The sequence below is a fragment of the Pezoporus occidentalis genome, unplaced genomic scaffold, assembly GCF_034315485.1.
Source record: "Pezoporus occidentalis ecotype Australia unplaced genomic scaffold, CSIRO_AGI_Poc_V1 ctg1, whole genome shotgun sequence".
In the NCBI taxonomy this organism is placed as follows: domain Eukaryota; kingdom Metazoa; phylum Chordata; class Aves; order Psittaciformes; family Psittacidae; genus Pezoporus; species Pezoporus occidentalis.
This window is the reverse complement of record NW_026912778.1, coordinates 12,099,324-12,120,360: the sequence shown is the minus strand read 5'-3', so window position 1 is coordinate 12,120,360 and position 21,037 is coordinate 12,099,324. Positions and strand designations below refer to the sequence as shown.

The window sequence follows — 21,037 nt, the reverse complement described above, 5'->3', positions numbered from 1 at the left end:
TTCTGTTTAATAATAAGGAAGTACATAGAGTCAATGAAAATTATTTGAAAGGGGGCAGGAGGGAGAGAGCGAGGAAAAGGAAGTGAAGGACAATACTGTTACTAGTGCATAATTGGCTTTTATATGGATGCCAGGGTGCAGACAGAAAATGATAGGCCTCATTCTGTAACTTGAACTCTTGCAGGAAGCAGGAACATAAGCCTCATATCTTCTTTGAAATAGATGCTAAAGTAATATACATATGCTCATATTTAACCCCTTATTAACCAATAAAGGATGATATAGGTAAAAGTTAATGTTTAAAGGTAAGAGTCCTATAAAAGAACTATTTTCCATCAGTTTGATCCTTTTTCATTACATAAGGATTTTGTTCTCTGTTTTCTGACTTCAAATTAACATAACTCTTACTTTGTTCACGTTCACTACTCGTGCCAATACATTAGATCAGTCCTAGAATAAATATTGTAAAATATTTTATACTAATTTCCTGGCTTTTTTAGCAGAAATTTTTACTATTGCTATTTTTACTATTGCTGGAAGAGCAGACTTGGTTTCATTTCCCACTTCATTTAGGCCGTGGAAATAGATTGTTGTGTGTCTTCCTTGAAAAGCTATTTCTTAAGCTTCTTTCAAACAAGGTAGTGATTTTATGTCTTAAAACATAGGGGATTTTTAGTGCATAGGCCTGTCAAATTCTGAAACTTATATGAATGGCATCTTTTGAAGAGTAAAATAAAATTATTAAATTGGAAAGTGGCAAGGAAACACTATGCTGAAAGTGTAATATCTTTATGTAGTACATCTCTGTTACATCAGAGATACTCATGTGCTGTTCCTGTACTTGTTAATATTTCAGTTACAGTGCTGCAAAATAGAGAAATAGATTTCATATGTATCTATCTTTTCCTACATCCATCAAGCAGCAAGATATTAAGATAGTAGCTGAATCAGCTTTTGTACTGCCTTATGTAAATATTGACCAAATAGCTTTACACAATGGTCTTTAACTGATAGTAAGGCATTACTTTACAGTTGTCGTAGGCAGTTTTAAGAAAATCTCATTTAAAAAGAACATTGTTGGAAGTACTATGTTTGAATTGAGTGCTAACCATATCCTTTTTAATAAAAACAGGTAACGGTAACAGACAATGGTATTCCTGCAAAATCAACAATTGCACGGGTGATTGTGAAAGTCTTAGATGAGAATGACAATAAGCCTCAGTTCTTGCAAAAGTTCTACAAAATCCGTCTTCCAGAGCGTGGTAAGCCAGAACGAGAGAGAACTGCTAGGAGAGAGCCAATCTATCGAGTTATTGCTGCAGATAAAGATGAAGGCCCCAATGCAGAGATCTCATACAGCATAGAAGACGGTGATGAACATGGCAAATTCTTTATTGAACCAAAAACTGGCGTGGTTTCCTCAAAGAAATTTTCTGCAGCAAGGGACTATGATATTCTTTCAGTGAGTCAAAATTTTGTATATCATGAATAAGTGGAGTGTTCTTTTATCTGTATCTTCATAGCTTCTTATTCAGTAGCTGGCAGATGAGTGACTGCAGTATCTGAAGGAAGAAATTTCAACAAATCCAGAGGTATTGTTTTGGGGGTTGTTTTGTTTGTTTTCTTTTTTTTTGGTTAAAGGATGATTTCAGATGTTTGTACTGAGTGAGTTAAGAAGCTGGTGTACTTTTCCGGAACATGACAGATAATGAACATGATGAGGGAACGTAAGCAATCAGATTCACTCTATTTCAGGAAGAAAGTTAAATAAAAGTGAATTTATGGTAACAGTTTGTGCTGCTGTCAGGTGCTGCATACTTTTTCTCCATTTGCTGCTCTGATAATGAAGGGCAAGTGCCACTTTGAGAGACCCTTAACCTTTTTGAGCATATCTCACACAAGCAAATATGCTTGGAGCGTCTTACTACTTTTCCATTTATGCAACATAGTGATTTATGCAATCCTGTAGTCTAAAAGATGTGTCTGTTTCAGATTAAAGCTGTAGATAATGGTCGCCCGCAAAAATCATCAACTACACGGCTTCACATAGAGTGGATTCCAAAGCCCGTCCCACCCACAGAGCCCATTTACTTTGAGGAAGCATTTTTTTCTTTTACGGTGATGGAAAGTGACCCAGTTGCTCACATGATTGGTGTAATAGCTGTTGAACCTCTTGGAACACCACTTTGGTTTGACATAACGGGTAAGGATGCTTTAAGAGCTTTTATTATTAGAAACAAACACATGGGGTCTGAGATACTGGAGGGCTCGTAGCAGCTTGGTTTCCTAATCTCTCCTCTAAATAATGCAAGGTGTTGGCATTCTTTAGCTGTAGATTCTTTTCTAGTATCTGTAGATACTTTTCCCCTTATTTCATTATAAATCAAAATAACAAATTTTTATCAATGCCACTGTATATCAAAGATTAAAATTACATTGAAGAATATCTGCTGTGTTGCAGTTTTGGTAATGACTTATGAATATTGTGTCAGTGAAATTAATCAAATTCATAGACATTAGGATGGCGAAAGAAATAAAATACCTGCTTTCTGCAAATCAGGATAGTACACCTGAAGTGAGATTATACTGTTCATATTGATTTCTTATCCTGTGGGCTGCTTCTCAGTTTACTGTCACTTGATTCAGTACTAAAAGGAAGGCTTGCAATGTTCCTAGCCCCAGAAGACTTTTGCATGTACATATTCTTACTACTATACCATAGCTGAGCCTGTACCATTGCAAGGGAAATTCTTATCAGTAATGTGACTACTTTCATGCTGTGGTGACTTTAAAATTTTAGACTTATTCACTAGGTCTGTGGGTAGCAAAAGTATGCAGTGTTCACTGTATAACTGATACTAAAACCAAATTGTGCCATGTGTTTATGTGCTTTAGAATCCAGAAGAATAGCACAGCCTTGTATCAGAAGAGGTGTCTTACAGTGAACTGTATCTGGTCTTAAAACCTATTACATTGGGATTTTTCCACCATGTTCTCAAGAGAGAGAAGGATCTTTTTCACCTTGGTTACTACTGAAAATTTTAGCTATGGTTATGGTGTTATTGGGGAGAGCATTTTTTGAATTATTTCTTAAGAATTTAGTTAAAGGTTCGTTTTGCTGGTATGTATTTCCTGAAGGATGCTGAGAACAGCAACAGTTAAAAACAAAGTTTGCAGAACTAATACATGTGGCAGGAATATATGAATGGCAGTACTTGAGGGTGTTCTCAGAAAACTTCAAAACACATGAGAACAGACACAACTCTTTCCTCAATTCACGCTTCACGCATGAGCAACATGTGATGACATCAGTAATCACTGCTAATATATTAAATATTTACATAGGGGTTTGGTTGGACTTTTTTAGATTAATCTAATGTATTCTGGAAAAAAAAAAGTTCCTGTCCGAATAGATCATTGTTGGAAAAAAAATGTTTGCATTTAGACAAACCAAGGGGTTAGACATCTTTACAACTGTGTAGAGACAAAGTAAAGAGTTCAGGATGCCTTCTTCCACTTGCATAGGGGAAAAGCTCTCTGCATTAGAGGTATTTTGGAAATGAGGCTGCTCTTTTACTTCTCTTGAGCACACACATGCATAGGTATGGGAGTAGAAAAGCAGAAAAATAGAAGTGACTTAAATGAGCAGGAGCAAGGAGAAGGTTCCATGTGCTCCAAGTCAAGGAGGGTTATCCAGTCAACAGCAAACAAAACATCTGTAGACCAGAAAGGAAAGGAACCCTGTAGACTATTAAAGGAAAGGTTAGGAAAGGGATATTGTCAGAAAAAGGTGAGTGGTTCATGGAGATGACAGTAGATAGAAGGTCTTGAGAGTTTCCAGAGAGTACAGGGGGATTGGACTAGATGATCTTTTGAGGTCCCTTCCAATCTCTAGCATACTGTGTGGTACTGTGATACAGCAAATGACATTTCCTGGGGTCTCTTATTAGAAAAACTTGTCAATTAGATTGGGGAAGTACTTTTCTATTGTCTTTTAGTTGTATTCAGTTGCTGTGCACTCTGAACAGTATGTACATCTGAACAGAATTCTGATGATAGTATGATTTTGATTTGCTCCTTCTAAGCACGCAACACAATTTGGACATTTAGAGAATTTTTATTGTATGCTTAGCACAGAAAATAGATGACATTTTCTGCTATTTTTAAAAAGAAACATAAACTCTGTAAGGGGAAAGAGCAGAACTTGGCCATGCGCTGTAAAATAAACCATTTTATTTTGACTGCTTTCTTAGTAAAACTGTTTCAGAAAGTTTGATATGTGATCATGTTGTGAAGTTATTGGCTACTCTTACAGGCAGTGTCTTTACTGCCCTCTTTTACTGTTTCTAATAGCATGAATTAATTTGATTGACAGCTTTCCTTTGTGTTCTGTGCTTGCTTTCCATGCTTTCTTTCTTTTTGGCTGAGCCAGGAGACAAGCTTGCTAGTGAAGTATTTTACATCTTTCAGATGGCTTGTGACCTGAACTGTACAGCAGAAGGTATCTGCTGAGATCACATAATTTATTACCAGATTATGAGATCTGAAATGAAAGCGTACATTTATAAAATATTTATTTTATTAACCCTTCGGAAATCAAAGTGCTCACGGTTGCATTTGTGACAGGTTCGTTTTTGTTTTGTTTTGTCATCATTACATTTATACAGCATCAATTCAGAGCATCCAGTTTTGGCTTTGGCCAAAACTGGTGCTGTTACACTTTCCGTGTACCAGATGCAGAAGCTTGGGTTGAATTCTGCTTCAACGGATTACCAGATATCAACACTACTACAAAAATCAGGCAAGATCTTTGTGATTTCCTTGATAAGGAACAAAACAAACAAACAAAAAAAGTTGGTTATAGAGCTGGTCTTTGTATCAGGGAAACGGAATGAACAGATTCATATTCATGCATCCTACTCTTCCCTTAAAATGGAGATGACTTCATTGAGACGTGGGTAACTGGTATTGCATGCCAGCTATAAAACAAAAGTTAAGAGACTCGCTTTCTGAAGCTGCTGTCTTGCACAAAGCCCATTAAAAGAATTGCAAATACACCTGTTAAAAAAGTGAAAAATAAATTTTAAAAAGTGTCTGCCTTTTATGCTGTCCAGCTCATATCCATTTGTGTGATTCAGAAACTACTGATGGGCCAGTTAAAGGAACTGGCTTTCAATGAAACTAGGAAGATTGAATTATCTTTGTCATCAAATATCTTAAATCCATTGAAGCAGAATCCAGCCCATCTTTCCTAAACTGATATGTCTGTCATGCAATGGGACCTTCTAAAGGTGAATTCCTTTTTACATGTGAATGGGGGCCTGTTTCAGTATTTGCTGTTCTTTCTTGAATTAAGTATAAATTTGCAGCCTTTGGAACTTCACCCTCTCACTTCTAGTCTTGGCTTTTTGCAAAAGGCATTTAGTGATTTATAAAGCATAACATGTAAAAACTCTTAAAAAAATAATAAGGCACTTGGATATCTGAACACTATCCTTGTAAAACATAATTAGAAAAACACATGCACATAATTAGGAGAAATTGGTTTGCCATATCTAGCACTGGCTTGACCAAATAAAAATTGATTTCTCTATTTCAGGCAGTTTATTGAGAGGTCTAAAGCAATTGTAGTTAAATGGCAGTATTTATCATTGCTAACAATGACTTAATGGACAGTGTATTCTCATGACAGTCTGCTTGGGGTGGCATGATGATGATCAATTAAATGTTTAAACAGTTAAGTGTACCTATTGCTCTATACAGTTATTTAACTATTTCAAATGCTAATTTAAAAGTTTCACAAGGGGAGTTAAGATAATTTGCTTCGGAGAAGGAGCTTGTCCACATTTAAACACTGGACATTTAAAATTTAGCACTCGTCTGTGTCCTGCTTATCTCAGTAGGCATAAGATAGTGAGTTCTTCAGATACTTGGCATTAAGATGAGAATCCTTTCAAGTACTGTAGCTTTTTTAACCTTATCCATAGTCATATATGATTATAGTAATTTGCTCTTATCCAAAAGACACAAATTTGACTGTGTAATGATTTGGGATTTTCATTTAATTTCTTACAAAGTAGTTTTTTCCCCTAATTAGCCTGGCAGTCTGCTAGAAAGAAGCTATCAAATTTCACATAGTAATTCTCCGTTTCCTGCTATTTGAAATCTTTAAATTCTGGTTAAAAAAAAAAAAAAAGTGGAGAATCTTGCTAAGAATCCACCTGCTAACTTTCCATGAGCCAGACAAATCAGCTTTGTCCAAAACTATGCAGTTTTAAATATCTGTAAGTAGGAGCATATCACATTATCAGAAAAATAAAATTAAAAAAAATGTTTTAAAATAAGTGTGTATATATATGTGTGTATAGCTCCACCTTCATTAAGCATTTGAAGACAGACCATGATCATACATGAAAACAATGAAACAGTGCTGTGTTTTATGAACTTATTCCTCTCCCAATTTCCTGAACAAGGTGGCAACTATGACAGTCGATTTGATGTGGACAAGGGTACTGGAACTATCATTGTTGCTAGACCTCTTGATGCAGAACAGAAGTCAAATTACAACTTGACAGTAGAGGCAACAGATGGAACCAGATCTATCAGCACTCAGGTAATGGACTTCCTCATGAAGCACATATAGAAGAAGGAATTTGTAGCTGGGGGGTGGGGAGGGTATCGCATTTTCTCCCTGGACAATGAATTTTTTTTATATAGGTTTGTGACTCTGAAAGAAAAGTGGATTCTTATATTCTTGGAGACATGTTTGGCAGTCCAGGTGGAAGGTTATGTGTTCCTATGCTGTAGTCTGAATCAGCAGCTTTTAAGTTGTATCATGTTCCTACATGAGCTAAATAAATTAAAACATAAACTAAACCCTTCCTTGCATGATTTATTCACAAGAAAAGGATTACTACTTCTTATCTGGATTATTTCTCTTTATCCAGCTCCCCCAGAATCACCAAATAATATGGTTACTTCACTTGAAATTTAAAAGACAACCATTTTAAGGTTGCTTGGTTCTCTCCACCCAAGATCTGTGAATGACAGTACAATGTACAAGTACCATTTTATGAAACTGAGCTGCTCCTTCTGTATAGTGTACATACAGAAACAAGGTTTAGATGATAACATCTCTGTGTATATTTCTGAGTACTTTCTTGTAGCTTCAGTGAAGGTAGAGATTGTTAAACACTGTCCAGATAGCAGCAATCTTAGACAAACCAAATCTTTTCAAATTACCTCTTTACTAAGTTTTAATAGTGGTGGCAGTTATTTGCAGTTGAACTAGTAAGTTCACTTTAAGGCAGAAGCCTTTTGTGACACTACTGGAAATAACTTGTAGTAAAGTAGGTTATGATGTGTATTTCTGCTGTTTTTTCTCATCTAGTTTGTTTTCCCCACCCAGACCTTGAGTATGTTTGGAAGTAAGGTTTAGCTGAGGTTGATTGTGAATGGAGCCAGGAGCTTAGACAGGCTCCAGTTTTCTTGCAAACAGAAAGAAAACTATTTATTTACTGATTTAAGACTATTGGATTGAGACAGTGATGTGTCTTTCTTACCTACCCCTGTCACTGATCTACCCCTCAGGACCTCAAAGAGTAATAAGTAGGTTACTGCTGTCTTTTCTGTAATGGAAATCTGTGTTATGAATGCAATTTCTTGTTGAACTCTTGTGCAGTATGCATGGTTTCCTGACATCTTTTCTAATGCCTTATATCTTGTCTTCCTCCTTTTGGCCAGAGGGAAAGATGTTTCTTGTCAATGTTTAGGATTTGAAACAGCATCTTTATTGAGCTGGCTGAAAGTCTAGAGGCTTGATAGGTCAAGTAGACTAAATTCAATAGTAGAAGATTGCAGAGTTAGCAGTTTCCTCTGAGAACTGCCTTTTCCTTTAATGGTGACAGTTGAGAGTGATATTCTAGACCATAAATCTCCAAACACAACAACATGTCCCCCAGTCAGAACTTGCAGCTATCACAGCTGTGGTGCCATTGTTTCTGGTGCTGATAAACACCATGAAAGGTTTGGAGAATCCGTCTTTAAATTTATTGCCTAGTTGTAGTAAAAATACTGAGCAGATTCATTTCTACTAATTACAGAATGCTGGATAAAAGGCATCAATTACTTGGGGGGGGGGGGTTGGGGGGGGATGGGGGATGGGAAGAGAGAAAGAAATAATGAAAGAAATCCAAATCGGCTAAAGAGAATTCCTTTTGCCAGGAAAGTGAGAAAGACAGCAATAGGCTTTCCACACCCACTTCTCCCCAGCCCCAAGAATGCAGTCAAAAACGCCACCATGCAGAGTGTGTTGAGGTAGCCTGGGGGCTAGTAAAGGCTGAATATTTGGTCTTGATGACTACAGATATTCTATCCAGTGTTGCTGCTTATATAGCTGAATTTGTGCAGGCGTCCTGAGCTGTCACAGTTCAACCATAATCTGCTTTGTCTTCTAGAACAACCAAGAATTGGAAGGTCACAAAAATACTTTAACCCTCACCCCTTCTCTTCCTCTGGGTTATGTGATTCTTGAAGTGCACAGTGTAGCTTTTGTCCAATTTCTTTAAATGAATTTGTTATTTTAGAATTTTGTAAAGCTGAGTGAACAATATCAACATTTACCACAGCAATCTTCTGCACAAGAATTGGAATAGTAGTCTCAAATTTACTGTCTCTGATTGTTTTTTGCATGATTTTCTTTCGCGTCTTTCCTCTCAGCTAGAGTTGGCAAGATTAGAGGCTGTGGTTTCTGTTAACAGGAGAGCACAAAGACTTCCTTTGCGTTGTCTTCGTTTTTCCCCTTCTGGTGGCATAAATACAATTAATGCTCTTGCTGTTTTGAGTCTCACATTACTGTGGTATATAGATGGAGGAGCATTGATTAGTTCAAACTCTACAATTGTTGATGCATGAAGAAACTCCTGATTTTAACTGATTCTCTTATCTCCCCTGTAACTTCTGGCCCACCCAAATGGGCTACTCTGTTAAGGTAGTCTTCAGGGCTATTGTTGAGAAGATGCATTTCAGATGAGGCTTAACTTCAGGGAATTTAAAAATGTTGTTAGGAAATCCAAGTTGAAGGTATGATTTATGGCTGCCAGTGTGTAAATTCCATTACTCACTGCTGAAATAATAATGATTACAGTTTGAGTGTTGATGTGGTGTTGGATTCTTCTGAAAGCTGATAAATTGAGAGCAGTTAAAATGAAGTGACAGGCAAAAGAAATTCTGCATACTGAGTGCATACATTAGGCACAACAATATGCCATACACACAGCTTTTAGCTTACAAAGTAATTGCTGTAAACATTGGAAACACAGTAAACAATTTAACAGACCTTGATTAACAGCAGTTTAAATAATTTTACATTTAATTTGAAAAAGGAAATTACATTTTCAAGACATTGGGGAGGGGGACAAGAAAAGAAAATCTTATTATGTGAAAGCAATGTATTGAATCTGACTTTAAACTAGAAGGCATTTGCTGGCCTCAGGCCATTAACATCTGTAGAGCATTTGACTCCTTCAGGACTTCAGTTAAATAGCTTTTTTGAAAAATACAGCAGTAGTAGGCGTGGAGTCTGTTAGATTTTTGCATCCATCTAGATGCCAAATGCATGATGCAAAGCAAGGACAAACAAATTCCAGGCCTACAGTAGTGATGTTTGACAGATGATGTTAGAGATTACTAGTGTCATACTAGGAAGGAGTATCATTAAAAATATAACTCGATGTACTTATGTTTTTATTTTATTCTCTTTTTGTCTGAAATAGAAAAGGCTATTGACAGGCTGTAAGTGGCAATATATGAACTATTGAGTTGCATTTTGGGGGAAACAAAAAATGAATATCCTGTTTCTAGCTGTAGCCCCTTGCAGTCATTGCTAAGTCTATCATTTTTTTTCTTTTTTTGCCAGAAGTATTACTTAAGATGGTTTAAAGGTAATTGCAGGATTTTACCTTTTGCTGTGCTGTTGCAGAATGTTTAATCTTGCTTTATGCAAAATGCATATGGATATTATGCTTTGGGAATGAAGGATTGAATATTCTTCATCGATTAAATGTGTATTTTTGGTTGCCATCACCACACTGCTCCACAGAGTCATTTTAGAGCTGGAATTCAGTTATATTATCTCTGGATAATATAACTTTTTTGTTTATATGAAGTATTATAAACATATCAATGTAAGTATAATTATGAATGGAGAGAGGAGGAGATTTTAAATTCCACATAGAATCAGCAAATGAAAAATTAGATTAAAACAGTCCAAAGGAACAAGTTCAGATATTAAAAACTGAGTATGTTTTGTCAAAGCGCATCTCTCTGCTATAGGCTGCTAGTAATTAATGCTTTCCTATGGAAATTTAGGTTTTACCTATCAATTAATTAGTAGAGCTCAAATACTTCCCCTAAATAATCCTGGGCTGCTGTGTTCTCTGTCTGTGTAGCCAGGCTATATTGCTTTCCATGAGATCTGTGAATAGAGAGCAGTTGTGCAACACAGTCCTTGTATAGCTCTGCAAGACAAGTCAAGATTTTTCAGTTCCAGACCATTGTTGTTTTGGAGATCACATGTTCCAGTAACGTTAAACTTTTCTGTAGTGTGCTCTTTTAATGTGCAACTTCTTTCTTAGGAGATAGTCTATTTCATTTAAATTTAATCTCATGATTTCATTGAGAAATGCTCAATAGCTAGTTTTATTGTATTATACATGTTACTTTAGAGTAACACAAGCTCTTGTACTTTTTTCTCAGGTTTGCAAACCCGTATTCTTCTGTGTCAATCTTTAAAATTGCACTTAATATTATTACTTCAGGTGCCTTTCATTTAATATGAAGGCCTTAACAATTTTATATGAAAATTTGATCCTTTTACATTTAAAAGGAAAATTCACATCTAACACCTGTCACTTAACATTGGTAACAGTCCCTGTCTTGAAAGTAGAGCTTCCTTACTGCATTTATTTAACAGTTTAGATAGGAAAGAGCTGCTGGAGTTCATCTAGTTAAAACTCCTGCTTAAAGTAGTGCCGATTGCAAAGCTGGATCAAGTTGCTCAGGGACTTGTCAGGTTCTAAGTACCTGGGATGACAGGGCATGGCAGCTTTTCCTTGGACCTGCTTTTACATTAGTGTTTAACAACCCTCCTTGAAAAATATTCTTTTCTTAGGCTTTCTGTATTTTCCCTTATTGGAGCTTGGGAGTGTCCTTTCACTGTGCATCTCTGAGAAGAGTCTGGCTTTCTTTCCAGCAGCACTCCCTTTACACAGTGGATGGAGAGCTTTTAGATCCCCATTGATTTTAGTAGGCCTTCACTGGGTTTAAGTTTGTCAGGATCTCTTTTGGACTGAAGTGTCCAAAACTCTAGTGGATCTAGAGTCCCACCAGTGAGTATCAAATAGAGGGGAGTAATTCCTTGCCCCATGCCTGCTGCTTCCCTTATTAAAACAGACCAGCATGCAGTTAGCCGAGTTATCAAAAGGGTGCCCATCAATTCACATCAGCCTTATCCACCAGAGTCTGCAGAGGGGTGTAGAGAAACATTATCAGAGGGGAAATAGGTATGAGCTTAAACAGCAGGTTTTATTTAAATCTATAAAATTTGACACTTTCTTTTTTCACTTACTGCTATTCTGAGTGTGAAATTAATAATCTTTCGAGAGAGTGGGAATTGATTTAAAAAATTGTCAATGTGTTCATTTTGAAAGCATAGTATCCATTAATTAAGTGTTGTAATTGTATACAGTCTTTTAGCCTTTTATTTATACAAAAATATTTCTGTAGTTTTATTTGTATTGAGGTTTGGGGTTTTCAGGTCCCCACCTCCTTTTTTTTTTATTTGTTGACTATCTTTGTTTGGTTTCATTTTTCGTATTCAGGAGCACCAGTGTTCTGTGAGCATCTGTTTTTACTAAAATGCTCAGTGACTGACTGCATTGGACCCTTCCATATTTCTTCTTCCAAGATGCCTTAAAATGTATTTTATTTATACAGGATTTAAACCAACAACTGTGCTTATGATAAAAGAATTGCATATTTAAGGTCATGTTCTTTTGATTCTTGCTGTTCATTTTCTGCTTGATTTTATTAGTGAATGTATTTAAAAACTTGACCTAATATGTGTCCTGGATCACCTACCATTGATTTTTCTCCCCACTAAAAATCAATATTTGTTCCAACTCTGTTCCTTTAATCAGTTTCTAATTCATGACAAAACCAAACTCCTTAGTTTCCATAGCAACATCTTGCAAGGATTTTTATCAATGTGCCAAATGATTAGTTCATTTCCTATTTCTTGCATTTTCTAGGAAATCTAGGTGGTAGGCAGAGTTTGCCTCTGCAGTTTTGCATTTATCCTGTCAGACTGTTTCAAATATTAAAAAACTACCAACGTTTATGAATATTTCCCTAAAGGTACCATGTATTGGATTATGGCTCAGAGACCTGCAATGCTTAGGACTACATCTGCTAAAAAAGTTAAAGGCACGTGTGTGTGCACACACTAGTGTGTCCACACATACATATGTGTGCTTCCCTCTCCACCCTGACTGGCGCTCTGGAGGTGGAGCTCAGTGTTATTAACAGTGTATTATATTAGGGGGATTATCATGGGGTTTTTCAGTTTTGTGGTTTTTTTATCCTGCAGTCCAGCAGAACCTGGGAGTGGCTCCCATCTTGGTGATTTGTGTCCACTTAGAGGTTTATTGCAGCATCACTGCTTTGCAGTGTTTCATTTTTAGTTTGTTTTGTGCAGGGTCATGCTCCCTATTGTTCTTGGTGAATAAGACTGAGGCAAAATTGTAATCTGGTATGGACTTTTCTTCTCCTTGATTGCTCTTTATATTTTCTGGTGGCATTGTTAAATAACAGATTGTTTCGAATAAACTTACAAACTTAAATCCCTTTTTGTTCCTTACCTGGCTTTTTATTCCATATGTGTCTTCTGACTTGAGATTCCACATCTGTCACCTCAACTCTGTTCCTATATTCCGTTTTATATGCTTATCTGTTCTTTTAATATTATCCAGGTAAAACTGTCAGTGTAAACAGTCTTTCTGGTGACAGTTATTTCAGGTGCCAGAGTGGGCAATATCCCACTTTTTGAGAAGACTCAGTATGACTCCTGTTGATACACTCAGCATCTGTTTTTCCTTGGTAGAAGTTTTAACATAAGATTCTAGTTTTGCAAGGTTGAAGTTGAGGAAGTTTTCTTTTCCTGTAGCAAAATGCATGACATTTCTTCATTACTTACCACCATCAGGATTCATCTAATCTGATTTCTACTGCATTATATTTTATTTCTAGACTCTACCAGGTATCAATGGGAAACAATAAGTATCTCCAAATAGTAATCTAACCCACTTTTGATAAGTACTTTTAAACATGTGTTGATGGCAGTTAATTTATACAAAGCAGCTAACCTTTGAGTGGCTAAAAGCATGGCTGTATGTGCAGCACATAAAGAACTTGAATTTAGCCATGTGTTCTGGGGTCTTTGCTGCCTACCTGCCAGCTCCTCTGCATTACTGTTGCTTGTTTAACATTATCACTGTTGATGGAACAGGATGGTGGCTGAGTGTCTTACTCTTTCTGTACAAGAGTTCAGTGCTGTGAAGGGCAAGTGGTGTGCAGGGATATTGTGTGGTTTCAGTGAACATTATGATTCAAAGAGATCATTGCCTGCATAGCACATAAGTGAACCCAGCTGAATTTCTGTGGGAAAGCACAATTTGAAGCATCAAAGTTAATTTAACTGTAACTCCAGAAAAATGGTGTGACCAATTACCTATGCAGAGATTGAGCTAAATTGTTGAAGAAGAGCAAGCAATACCTGTGGTTCTTTGAAATAATATACTTTCGTGGGAATTCCACAATTTTATGTTCTTGCCTAGACTTGGAAATGTAAGGAATGAAAGAAGATTGCTTCCACATGAGAGCAAGGGGAGGTACAGTGTATCCACTGCCTTGTAAAGCATTGCTTAGAATTCCAAATTTGCACAAATAAAAAGAATTTTACCCACCCTGGAACCCAGACTGAGATAATTTTATTTTTCTTGTTTTTATTCCAAAATTACTGATAAGTTCTTTTTCATCATGCTTTAGACAAAAATAATTCCCTTCAAGATACCTTACCTAAGGTATTTTTGATTGTATAGATTTCTGGGTTGACTTTGGGAAAGGTGAGGCAGATACAGGTTTAGTGAGATTCTTCTTCTCTACACCTCTTAGATCTTATCCTGTCCCTGAAAGAAAGATTGCCTTGAGGTGGAATTATTTCAGTGTTATGGTCTGATTTTTAATAAAATGTCCTCTTTTCATCTCTGTTTTCCAAGTATCATCAATTCTTCCCCCTTCCCATTGTATCATTTCAGGTGTACATCAAAGTTATAGACACAAATAATCATAGGCCTCGGTTTTCTGCTTCAAAATATGAAGTTGTTATACCTGAAGACACCATGCCAGAGACAGAAATTCTGCAAGTCAGTGCCACAGACAGAGATGAGAAGAATAAACTGATTTATACTATTCAGGGCAGCACTGATCCCATCAGTCTTAAAAAATTTCGTCTGGACCCTGGAACTGGCTCTCTTTATACTTCAGAAAAACTGGATCATGAGACCATGAACCAGCATATTCTTACAGTAATGGTAAATAAACACAAATTATATTCTGTAGCCAGTAACAAACAGATCTTTTTTAATGTCTTTTTAATTTGTCCCCTTAATTAAAGCATTTATTTGTATGTTTAATTTGTGTGCAGTCTTTGTCTCTGTGATTGGTACAGATTAAACCTTGAATTATGAATATTTGATGAACTACTAAAATAACAGTGCTAATTACTAGTAATATGCTAACTGCTTCAGGTTCGAGACCAAGATGTCCCTGTAAAGCGCAACTATGCTAGAATCGTCATTAATGTTAGTGACACAAATGATCACGCTCCATGGTTCACCAGCTCTTCCAATGAAGGACGGGTGTACGAGTCAGCAGCTGTTGGATCAGCAGTACTTCAAGTTACAGCATTAGATAAGGACAAAGGAAAAAATGCAGAAATTGTGTACTCTATTGAATCAGGTATATTGACTTTATTACATCTTCAGTTTATTTTGAAACTATGCTTGCTGATACTTTATTTCAACTGTAGGCATGTTAAAAATAGCTATAAAAAAGAAGGCACTACAGGTGTACCTGTTGTATTCTGTGAGAGGTATTTAAGATACAGCCTCAGCATTTAAAAGAAGACTACAATGGCAAATAGTCATCTCCCTCCCTTAGCTATTTGTATTATCCTTTAGATACATTTAGAACATTTTAGTAGTAGTAGAAGAAAAAACTACCTTTCAACCCTTAAGAGGGGAGTGTTCTTTAGAAATTACAGGAGCATTAAAATCAGATCTAAAAAGCATTCTTTCTTGGTAATGTAAGCGATGTTCTGTGGCATAGGCAAAGCAAGGGTTTCATAGAAAGAGTAAGAGCCTGAGACAAGTGCTTTCTTCCATTCATCTAATTTTGTGTGTGAATAAATGTAAGACTTATGAGGTTTGTTTTACAGGACTGTGATCTACTGAGTGGTAAAAGCATTATAATTGATTTTCTAAGCATATGGAAGGAACATTCCTTAAATGCTTGTAATGGCTGCTTAGATTTGTATTGGGATATTCTAAGAATACCACTATGTTTAGAGCCTCCACTAAAAAAAAAAACCAAACCCAAACAAAAAACCACACCCCACCCCCCCACCCCCCCCCTTGCCTACTCAGAAGTTCTTAATGATTTTTTTCCATGCTGAGAACATGGCTTTAGTAATGTGTTTTTTTTAAGGAAGTAAAATGTAAATCTTGCCATAGTTAGTAGATGAACTGAATATTGTATGCAATAGTTAGTACATGAACTGAATATTGTATGCAGTATAGTTCAGCTATATATTTGAAAATGCACAGAAAACAGGCATTTATCAAATGGCAGGTGGTAACCCTCAGAGGGTAGTTTTGGTTTTTTTTTTCTAATACTATCACAGGGAGTAACTTCCCTATGTGTTAATAGGAAGCTAGGAAAGAGGTAATTATTGGTCCAATTCAGGAAGTTTATTTTTGAAGCAGTGATTTAAACAATACTTGCATAAGCAACTAGGGTTGCCAAGTATGAATTCATTAAAGCACCTTTTTTCAAAGCAGTCTACTTATTTTAGATTATAAAATGTAACTTGTATTGCACTAATGTTAATTTCTGAGTATAATTCTATTTCAGCTTCAGTAGGTATTTAATTTGGTTTAAACATGAACCAAGTGACAAAGATAATTTGAAGAAAATACAGAATTTATAATGTTGAAACCTGAAAAATGCTTATCTTTTTAATTTTTCTAAATGGAAAATTAAACCATTTTTCTCCATTTATTTTCAAGGCTTGGATAGATTTGCTAACTGGTTTATGTAATGTTTCCACAAACAAACTTAGAATTACTGCTCTTGATAACAGAAAGCTTTCTAGAGAGGCTAACAAATGTTTATCAAACAAAACTAAGAGACTTTACTATTCAGTGTGTTCTCTCTTTTAGTATTTAGCTAAATAAACAGTCATCCTTGAAGTTCTGTATACCTCTTAATTACTTTCTTTTTCTTCACAGGGAATATTGGAAATTCCTTCTCTTTAGATCCCATTTTGGGTATGATTAGAACTGCAAAGGAATTAGATCGTAGTAACCAGGAAGAATACAACCTGATGGTAAAAGCTACAGACAAAGGAGATCCTCCACTGAGTGAAGTGACCTCTGTACATATCTTTGTCACGGTTTCTGATAATGCCTCACCAAAATTCACAGCCAAAGAATATTCTGCAGAAATCAGTGAAAGTGCCAGCATTGGTAGTTTTGTTGGAATTGTTACAGCATACAGTCAGTCTTCTGTAGTCTTTGAAATAAAAGATGGTAATATAGGTGATGCCTTTGCTATCAATCCAAACTCCGGTGTCATTGTTTCTCAGAAGGTACTTGATTTTGAAACTTTGCCTGTTTACACTCTGACTGTGCAAGGAACAAATATGGCTGGCTTGTCCACTAATGCAACAGTTTTAGTACATCTTCGGGATGAGAATGATAATCCACCAGTTTTTATGCAGGCTGAATATACAGGACTCATCAGTGAATCAGCTTCAATTAACAGTGTGGTTCTGACTGACAAGAATATTCCATTAGTAATTCGAGCTACAGATGCTGATAAAGAATCTAATGCTTTGCTTGTTTATCAAATTGTTGAACCATCTGTCCGCAAGTATTTTGCCATTGATTCTAGCACTGGTGCCATTTGGACAGTAATGAGTCTGGACTATGAGGAGACAAATATTTTCCACTTTTCAGTGCAAGTACATGATATGGGGATATCACATTTATACGCAGAATATGCAGCTAATGTTACTATTTATGTAATTGACATCAATGACTGTCCTCCTGTGTTTTCAAGAGAATTGTACGAGACATCCATGTTGGTTCCAACCTATAAAGGCGTGGAAGTCATCAGCGTAAATGCCACTGATGCTGATTCAGGCATTTTTTCACAATTAATTTATTCCATTATTGAAGGCAACATCGGAGAAAAATTTTCAATAAACCCTAAGACTGGAGATATAACAGTGCAAAATACAACTCAGTTAAGAAGCAGATATGAATTAACAGTGAGAGCATCTGATGGCAGATTTGCAAGCACTGCATCTGTAAAAATTAATGTGAAAGAAAGCAAGGCAAGCCAGCTGAAGTTCACACAGAGTTCTTACTCTGCAACAGTGCAGGAGAATTCCACAGAGGCAAAAACAATAGCTGTTGTTACTGCTATAGGAAATCAAATAAATGAGCCTTTGTTTTACCATATCCTAAATCCAGACAGCAGATTTAAAATAAGCCCAACTTCTGGAGTCCTTTCAACAACAGGAATACCGTTTGATCGTGAACAGCAAGAATCTTTTGATGTGGTTGTAGAAGTGACAGAGGAATATAGACCATCAGTTGTTGCACACATTGTAGTTAAAGTCACAGTGGAAGATGTAAATGATAATGCTCCATTTTTTGTCAGTCTTCCATATTATGCTGTTGTTAAAGTAGACTCTGAAGTAGGCCATGTTATTCAGCGTGTCACTGCAGTAGATAAAGATACAGGCAGAAATGGAGAGGTGCATTATTATCTCAAAGAACATCATGAACATTTCCAAATTGATCCCACTGGTGAAATCTCCCTGAAGAAGAAGTTTGAACCAGATACACTAAACAAGGAGTATCTGGTCACAGTAGTGGCAAAAGATGGAGGAGACCCTGCATTTTCTGCTGAAGTTACAGTCCCAGTTACAGTTATGAGTAAAGCCATGCCAGTTTTCGAAAAACCTTTCTATAGTGCAGAGATACCAGAAAACATTCAGCTCCATAGTCCTGTGGTACATGTACAAGCAAACAGCCCAGAAGGACTTAAGGTGTTTTACAGCATCACAGGTGGAGATCCTTTCAATCAGTTCACTATCAACTTCAACACTGGAGTTATAAATGTCGTTGCCCTTCTTGACTTTGAATCTCATCCAGCCTACAAACTGAGTGTTCGAGCAACAGACTCCTTAACAGGGGCCCACGCTGATGTGTTTGTAGACATCATAGTGGAAGACATCAATGATAATCATCCTGTGTTTACAGAGCAAACTTACACTGCAACCCTTTCTGAGGCGTCTGTCATTGGAACATCTGTTGTACAAGTGAGTGCTACAGATGCTGATTCTGGAACAAACAGGGGGATTTCCTATCACTTGGTTGAGGATAATAGTGAAAGTCATGACTACTTCCACATAGATAGCATCACTGGACTCATTCTTACAGCAAGAACTTTGGACTATGAACAAATTAAACAGCACAAGTTACTAATAAGGGCCATAGATGGCGGCATGCTGCCGTTGAGCAGTGATACCATTGTAACTGTTGATGTAACCAATCTCAATGATAACCCTCCTGTTTTTAACCAGTTGCTTTATGAAGCTAAGATTAGTGAACTGGCTCCCCGAGGGCATTTTGTGACATGTGTGCAAGCATCAGATGCAGATAGTTCAGATGTTGACAAGCTGGAATACTCCATTCTGACAGGCAATGACCAGAAGAATTTTGTAATTAATAGTAAAACCGGCATTATCACCATATCAAACCTACGCAGACAGACACTAAAGTCACATTATAATCTTAATGTGTCTGTTTCTGATGGGGTCTTCAGAAGCTCAGCCCAAGTCCACGTAACTGTAACCAGTGCCAATATGCACAGTCCTGTTTTCAGCCAGAATGAATATGAGGTTGAACTAGCTGAAAACGCTCCATTGCATACTTCAGTGACTGAAGTTAAAGCAACTGATGAAGATTCTGGTACATATGGCCACATCACTTACCACATTGTGAATGACTTTGCCAAAGATAGGTTTTATACAAATGAGAGAGGACAGATATTTACTTCTAAAAAGCTTGACCGTGAAACACAAGCAGAAAAAGTAATTGCCATTAGTTTAATGGCCAAAGATTCAGGGGGAAAAGTTGCTTTCTGTACTGTTAATGTAATACTTACAGATGTCAATGATAACGCTCCTCAATTCCGAGTGACAGAGTATGAAGTAAATATTGGATCTGATGTTCCACGGGGTACTTCTGTCGTTAAAGTCTGGGCATCTGATGCTGATGAGGGTACAAATGCAGATATCACATACTCTATTGAAGCACAGTCTGAAAATGTTAAAGAGAATTTAGAAATTGACTCATTGTCTGGCATAATTACTACAAAAGAAAGCTTAATTGGTTTAGAAAATGAGTTTCTGACCTTCTTTGTTAGAGCAGTTGATGGTGGATCCCCCCAGAAAGAGTCAGTTGTTCCTGTCTATGCTAGAATACTCCCACCAGAAGTGCCTCTTCCAAAATTTTCGGAGCCATTTTATTCTTACACAGTTTCTGAGGACATTCCAATTGGAACTGAGATAGATGTTATCAAAGCAGAGCATAATCAGACTTTAGTATATAGTCTGATTAAAGGGAACACTCCTGAAAGCAATAGAGATGCTTTTTTTGTGATTGACCGACAGACTGGACAGTTGAAACTTGATAAGAATCTTGATCATGAAACAACTAAATGGTACCAGTTCTCAGTTCAAGCACAGTATGCAAATGAAGATTATAAAGTTGTTTCCTCAGTAGAGGTAAGCATTCAGGTAAAAGATGCAAATGATAACAGACCAGTTTTGGAGTCCAATCCTTATGAAGCATTCATTGTAGAAAACATGCCAGCTGGAACAAGAGTCATCCAGATTAAAGGAACTGACTTGGATTCTGGGCTCAATGGGCAGGTTACGTACAGCTTGGATCCTTCTCAAGAACTAGATGTTATAGAGTCCTTTGCTATAAACATGGAAACTGGCTGGGTTACCACTCTCAAAGAACTTGACCATGAGAAACGAGACAAATACAAAGTCACAGTGATTGCATCTGATCGGGGTGAAAAAGTTCAACTGTCTTCTACGGCTGTGATTGAAGTTACTGTTACAGATGTGAATGACAATCCACCACGCTTTACTGCAGAGATATATAAAGGAACAGTGAGTGAGGATGACCCTCCTGATGGGGTAATTGCCATCTTGAGTACAACTGATGCTGATACAGAAGAAGCCAATAAACAAGTCTTCTATTACATTACAGGTAAATCTTTTTGAATAATGACAGAATAATCATTTGAGTGGTCCTGGAATGATGTGAGATATTGAAAAGTATTTGAAACCATAGAGCTTCAAAGAAAAATGGTCTGTGCCTTAATATGAACTTAGGGGGAAAAAGAGTTTTAGAAAAGAGATCTTTGGCTGTCCATTTCATGTATGCCTTGCTTAAAATGCCTTCCTACATTTGTTGTTCACTTGCATATCAAATTTTATTTTATAAATATACTTACACTTAAATTAGTGGTGAGTTAACTAATGAAAGAAATTTCACAAAATAATCGCTATTAATTTCCAATGGTGTTTTTTATTAGTTTTTAGCATATGTCT

General features: G+C 36.6%; 1 protein-coding gene across 7 annotated transcripts in view; it reads left to right on the top strand.

Moving 5' to 3' along the window:
• The window catches only part of FAT1 (FAT atypical cadherin 1), a 110,968-nt gene that overhangs the window by 63,233 nt on the left and 26,698 nt on the right, over positions 1 to 21,037 (top strand). For 5 of the 7 annotated variants that reach the window (XR_009967988.1, XM_062636015.1, XM_062635757.1 and 2 more), the window contains exons 5-11: positions 1,133 to 1,462; positions 1,993 to 2,203; positions 4,433 to 4,501; positions 6,474 to 6,613; positions 14,373 to 14,648; positions 14,865 to 15,075; positions 16,626 to 20,693. Coding sequence is in view for 6 of the 7 variants with exons in the window: in XM_062636015.1 (XP_062491999.1) it covers positions 1,133 to 1,462; positions 1,993 to 2,203; positions 4,433 to 4,501; positions 6,474 to 6,613; positions 14,373 to 14,648; positions 14,865 to 15,075; positions 16,626 to 20,693 (5,305 nt within the window). In the remaining variant the exon portion in view is untranslated. The remainder of the gene's footprint in view (positions 1 to 1,132; positions 1,463 to 1,992; positions 2,204 to 4,432; positions 4,502 to 6,473; positions 6,614 to 14,372; positions 14,649 to 14,864; positions 15,076 to 16,625; positions 20,694 to 21,037) is intronic. The other 2 variants (XM_062635844.1, XM_062636134.1) reach the window with 1 other exon arrangement.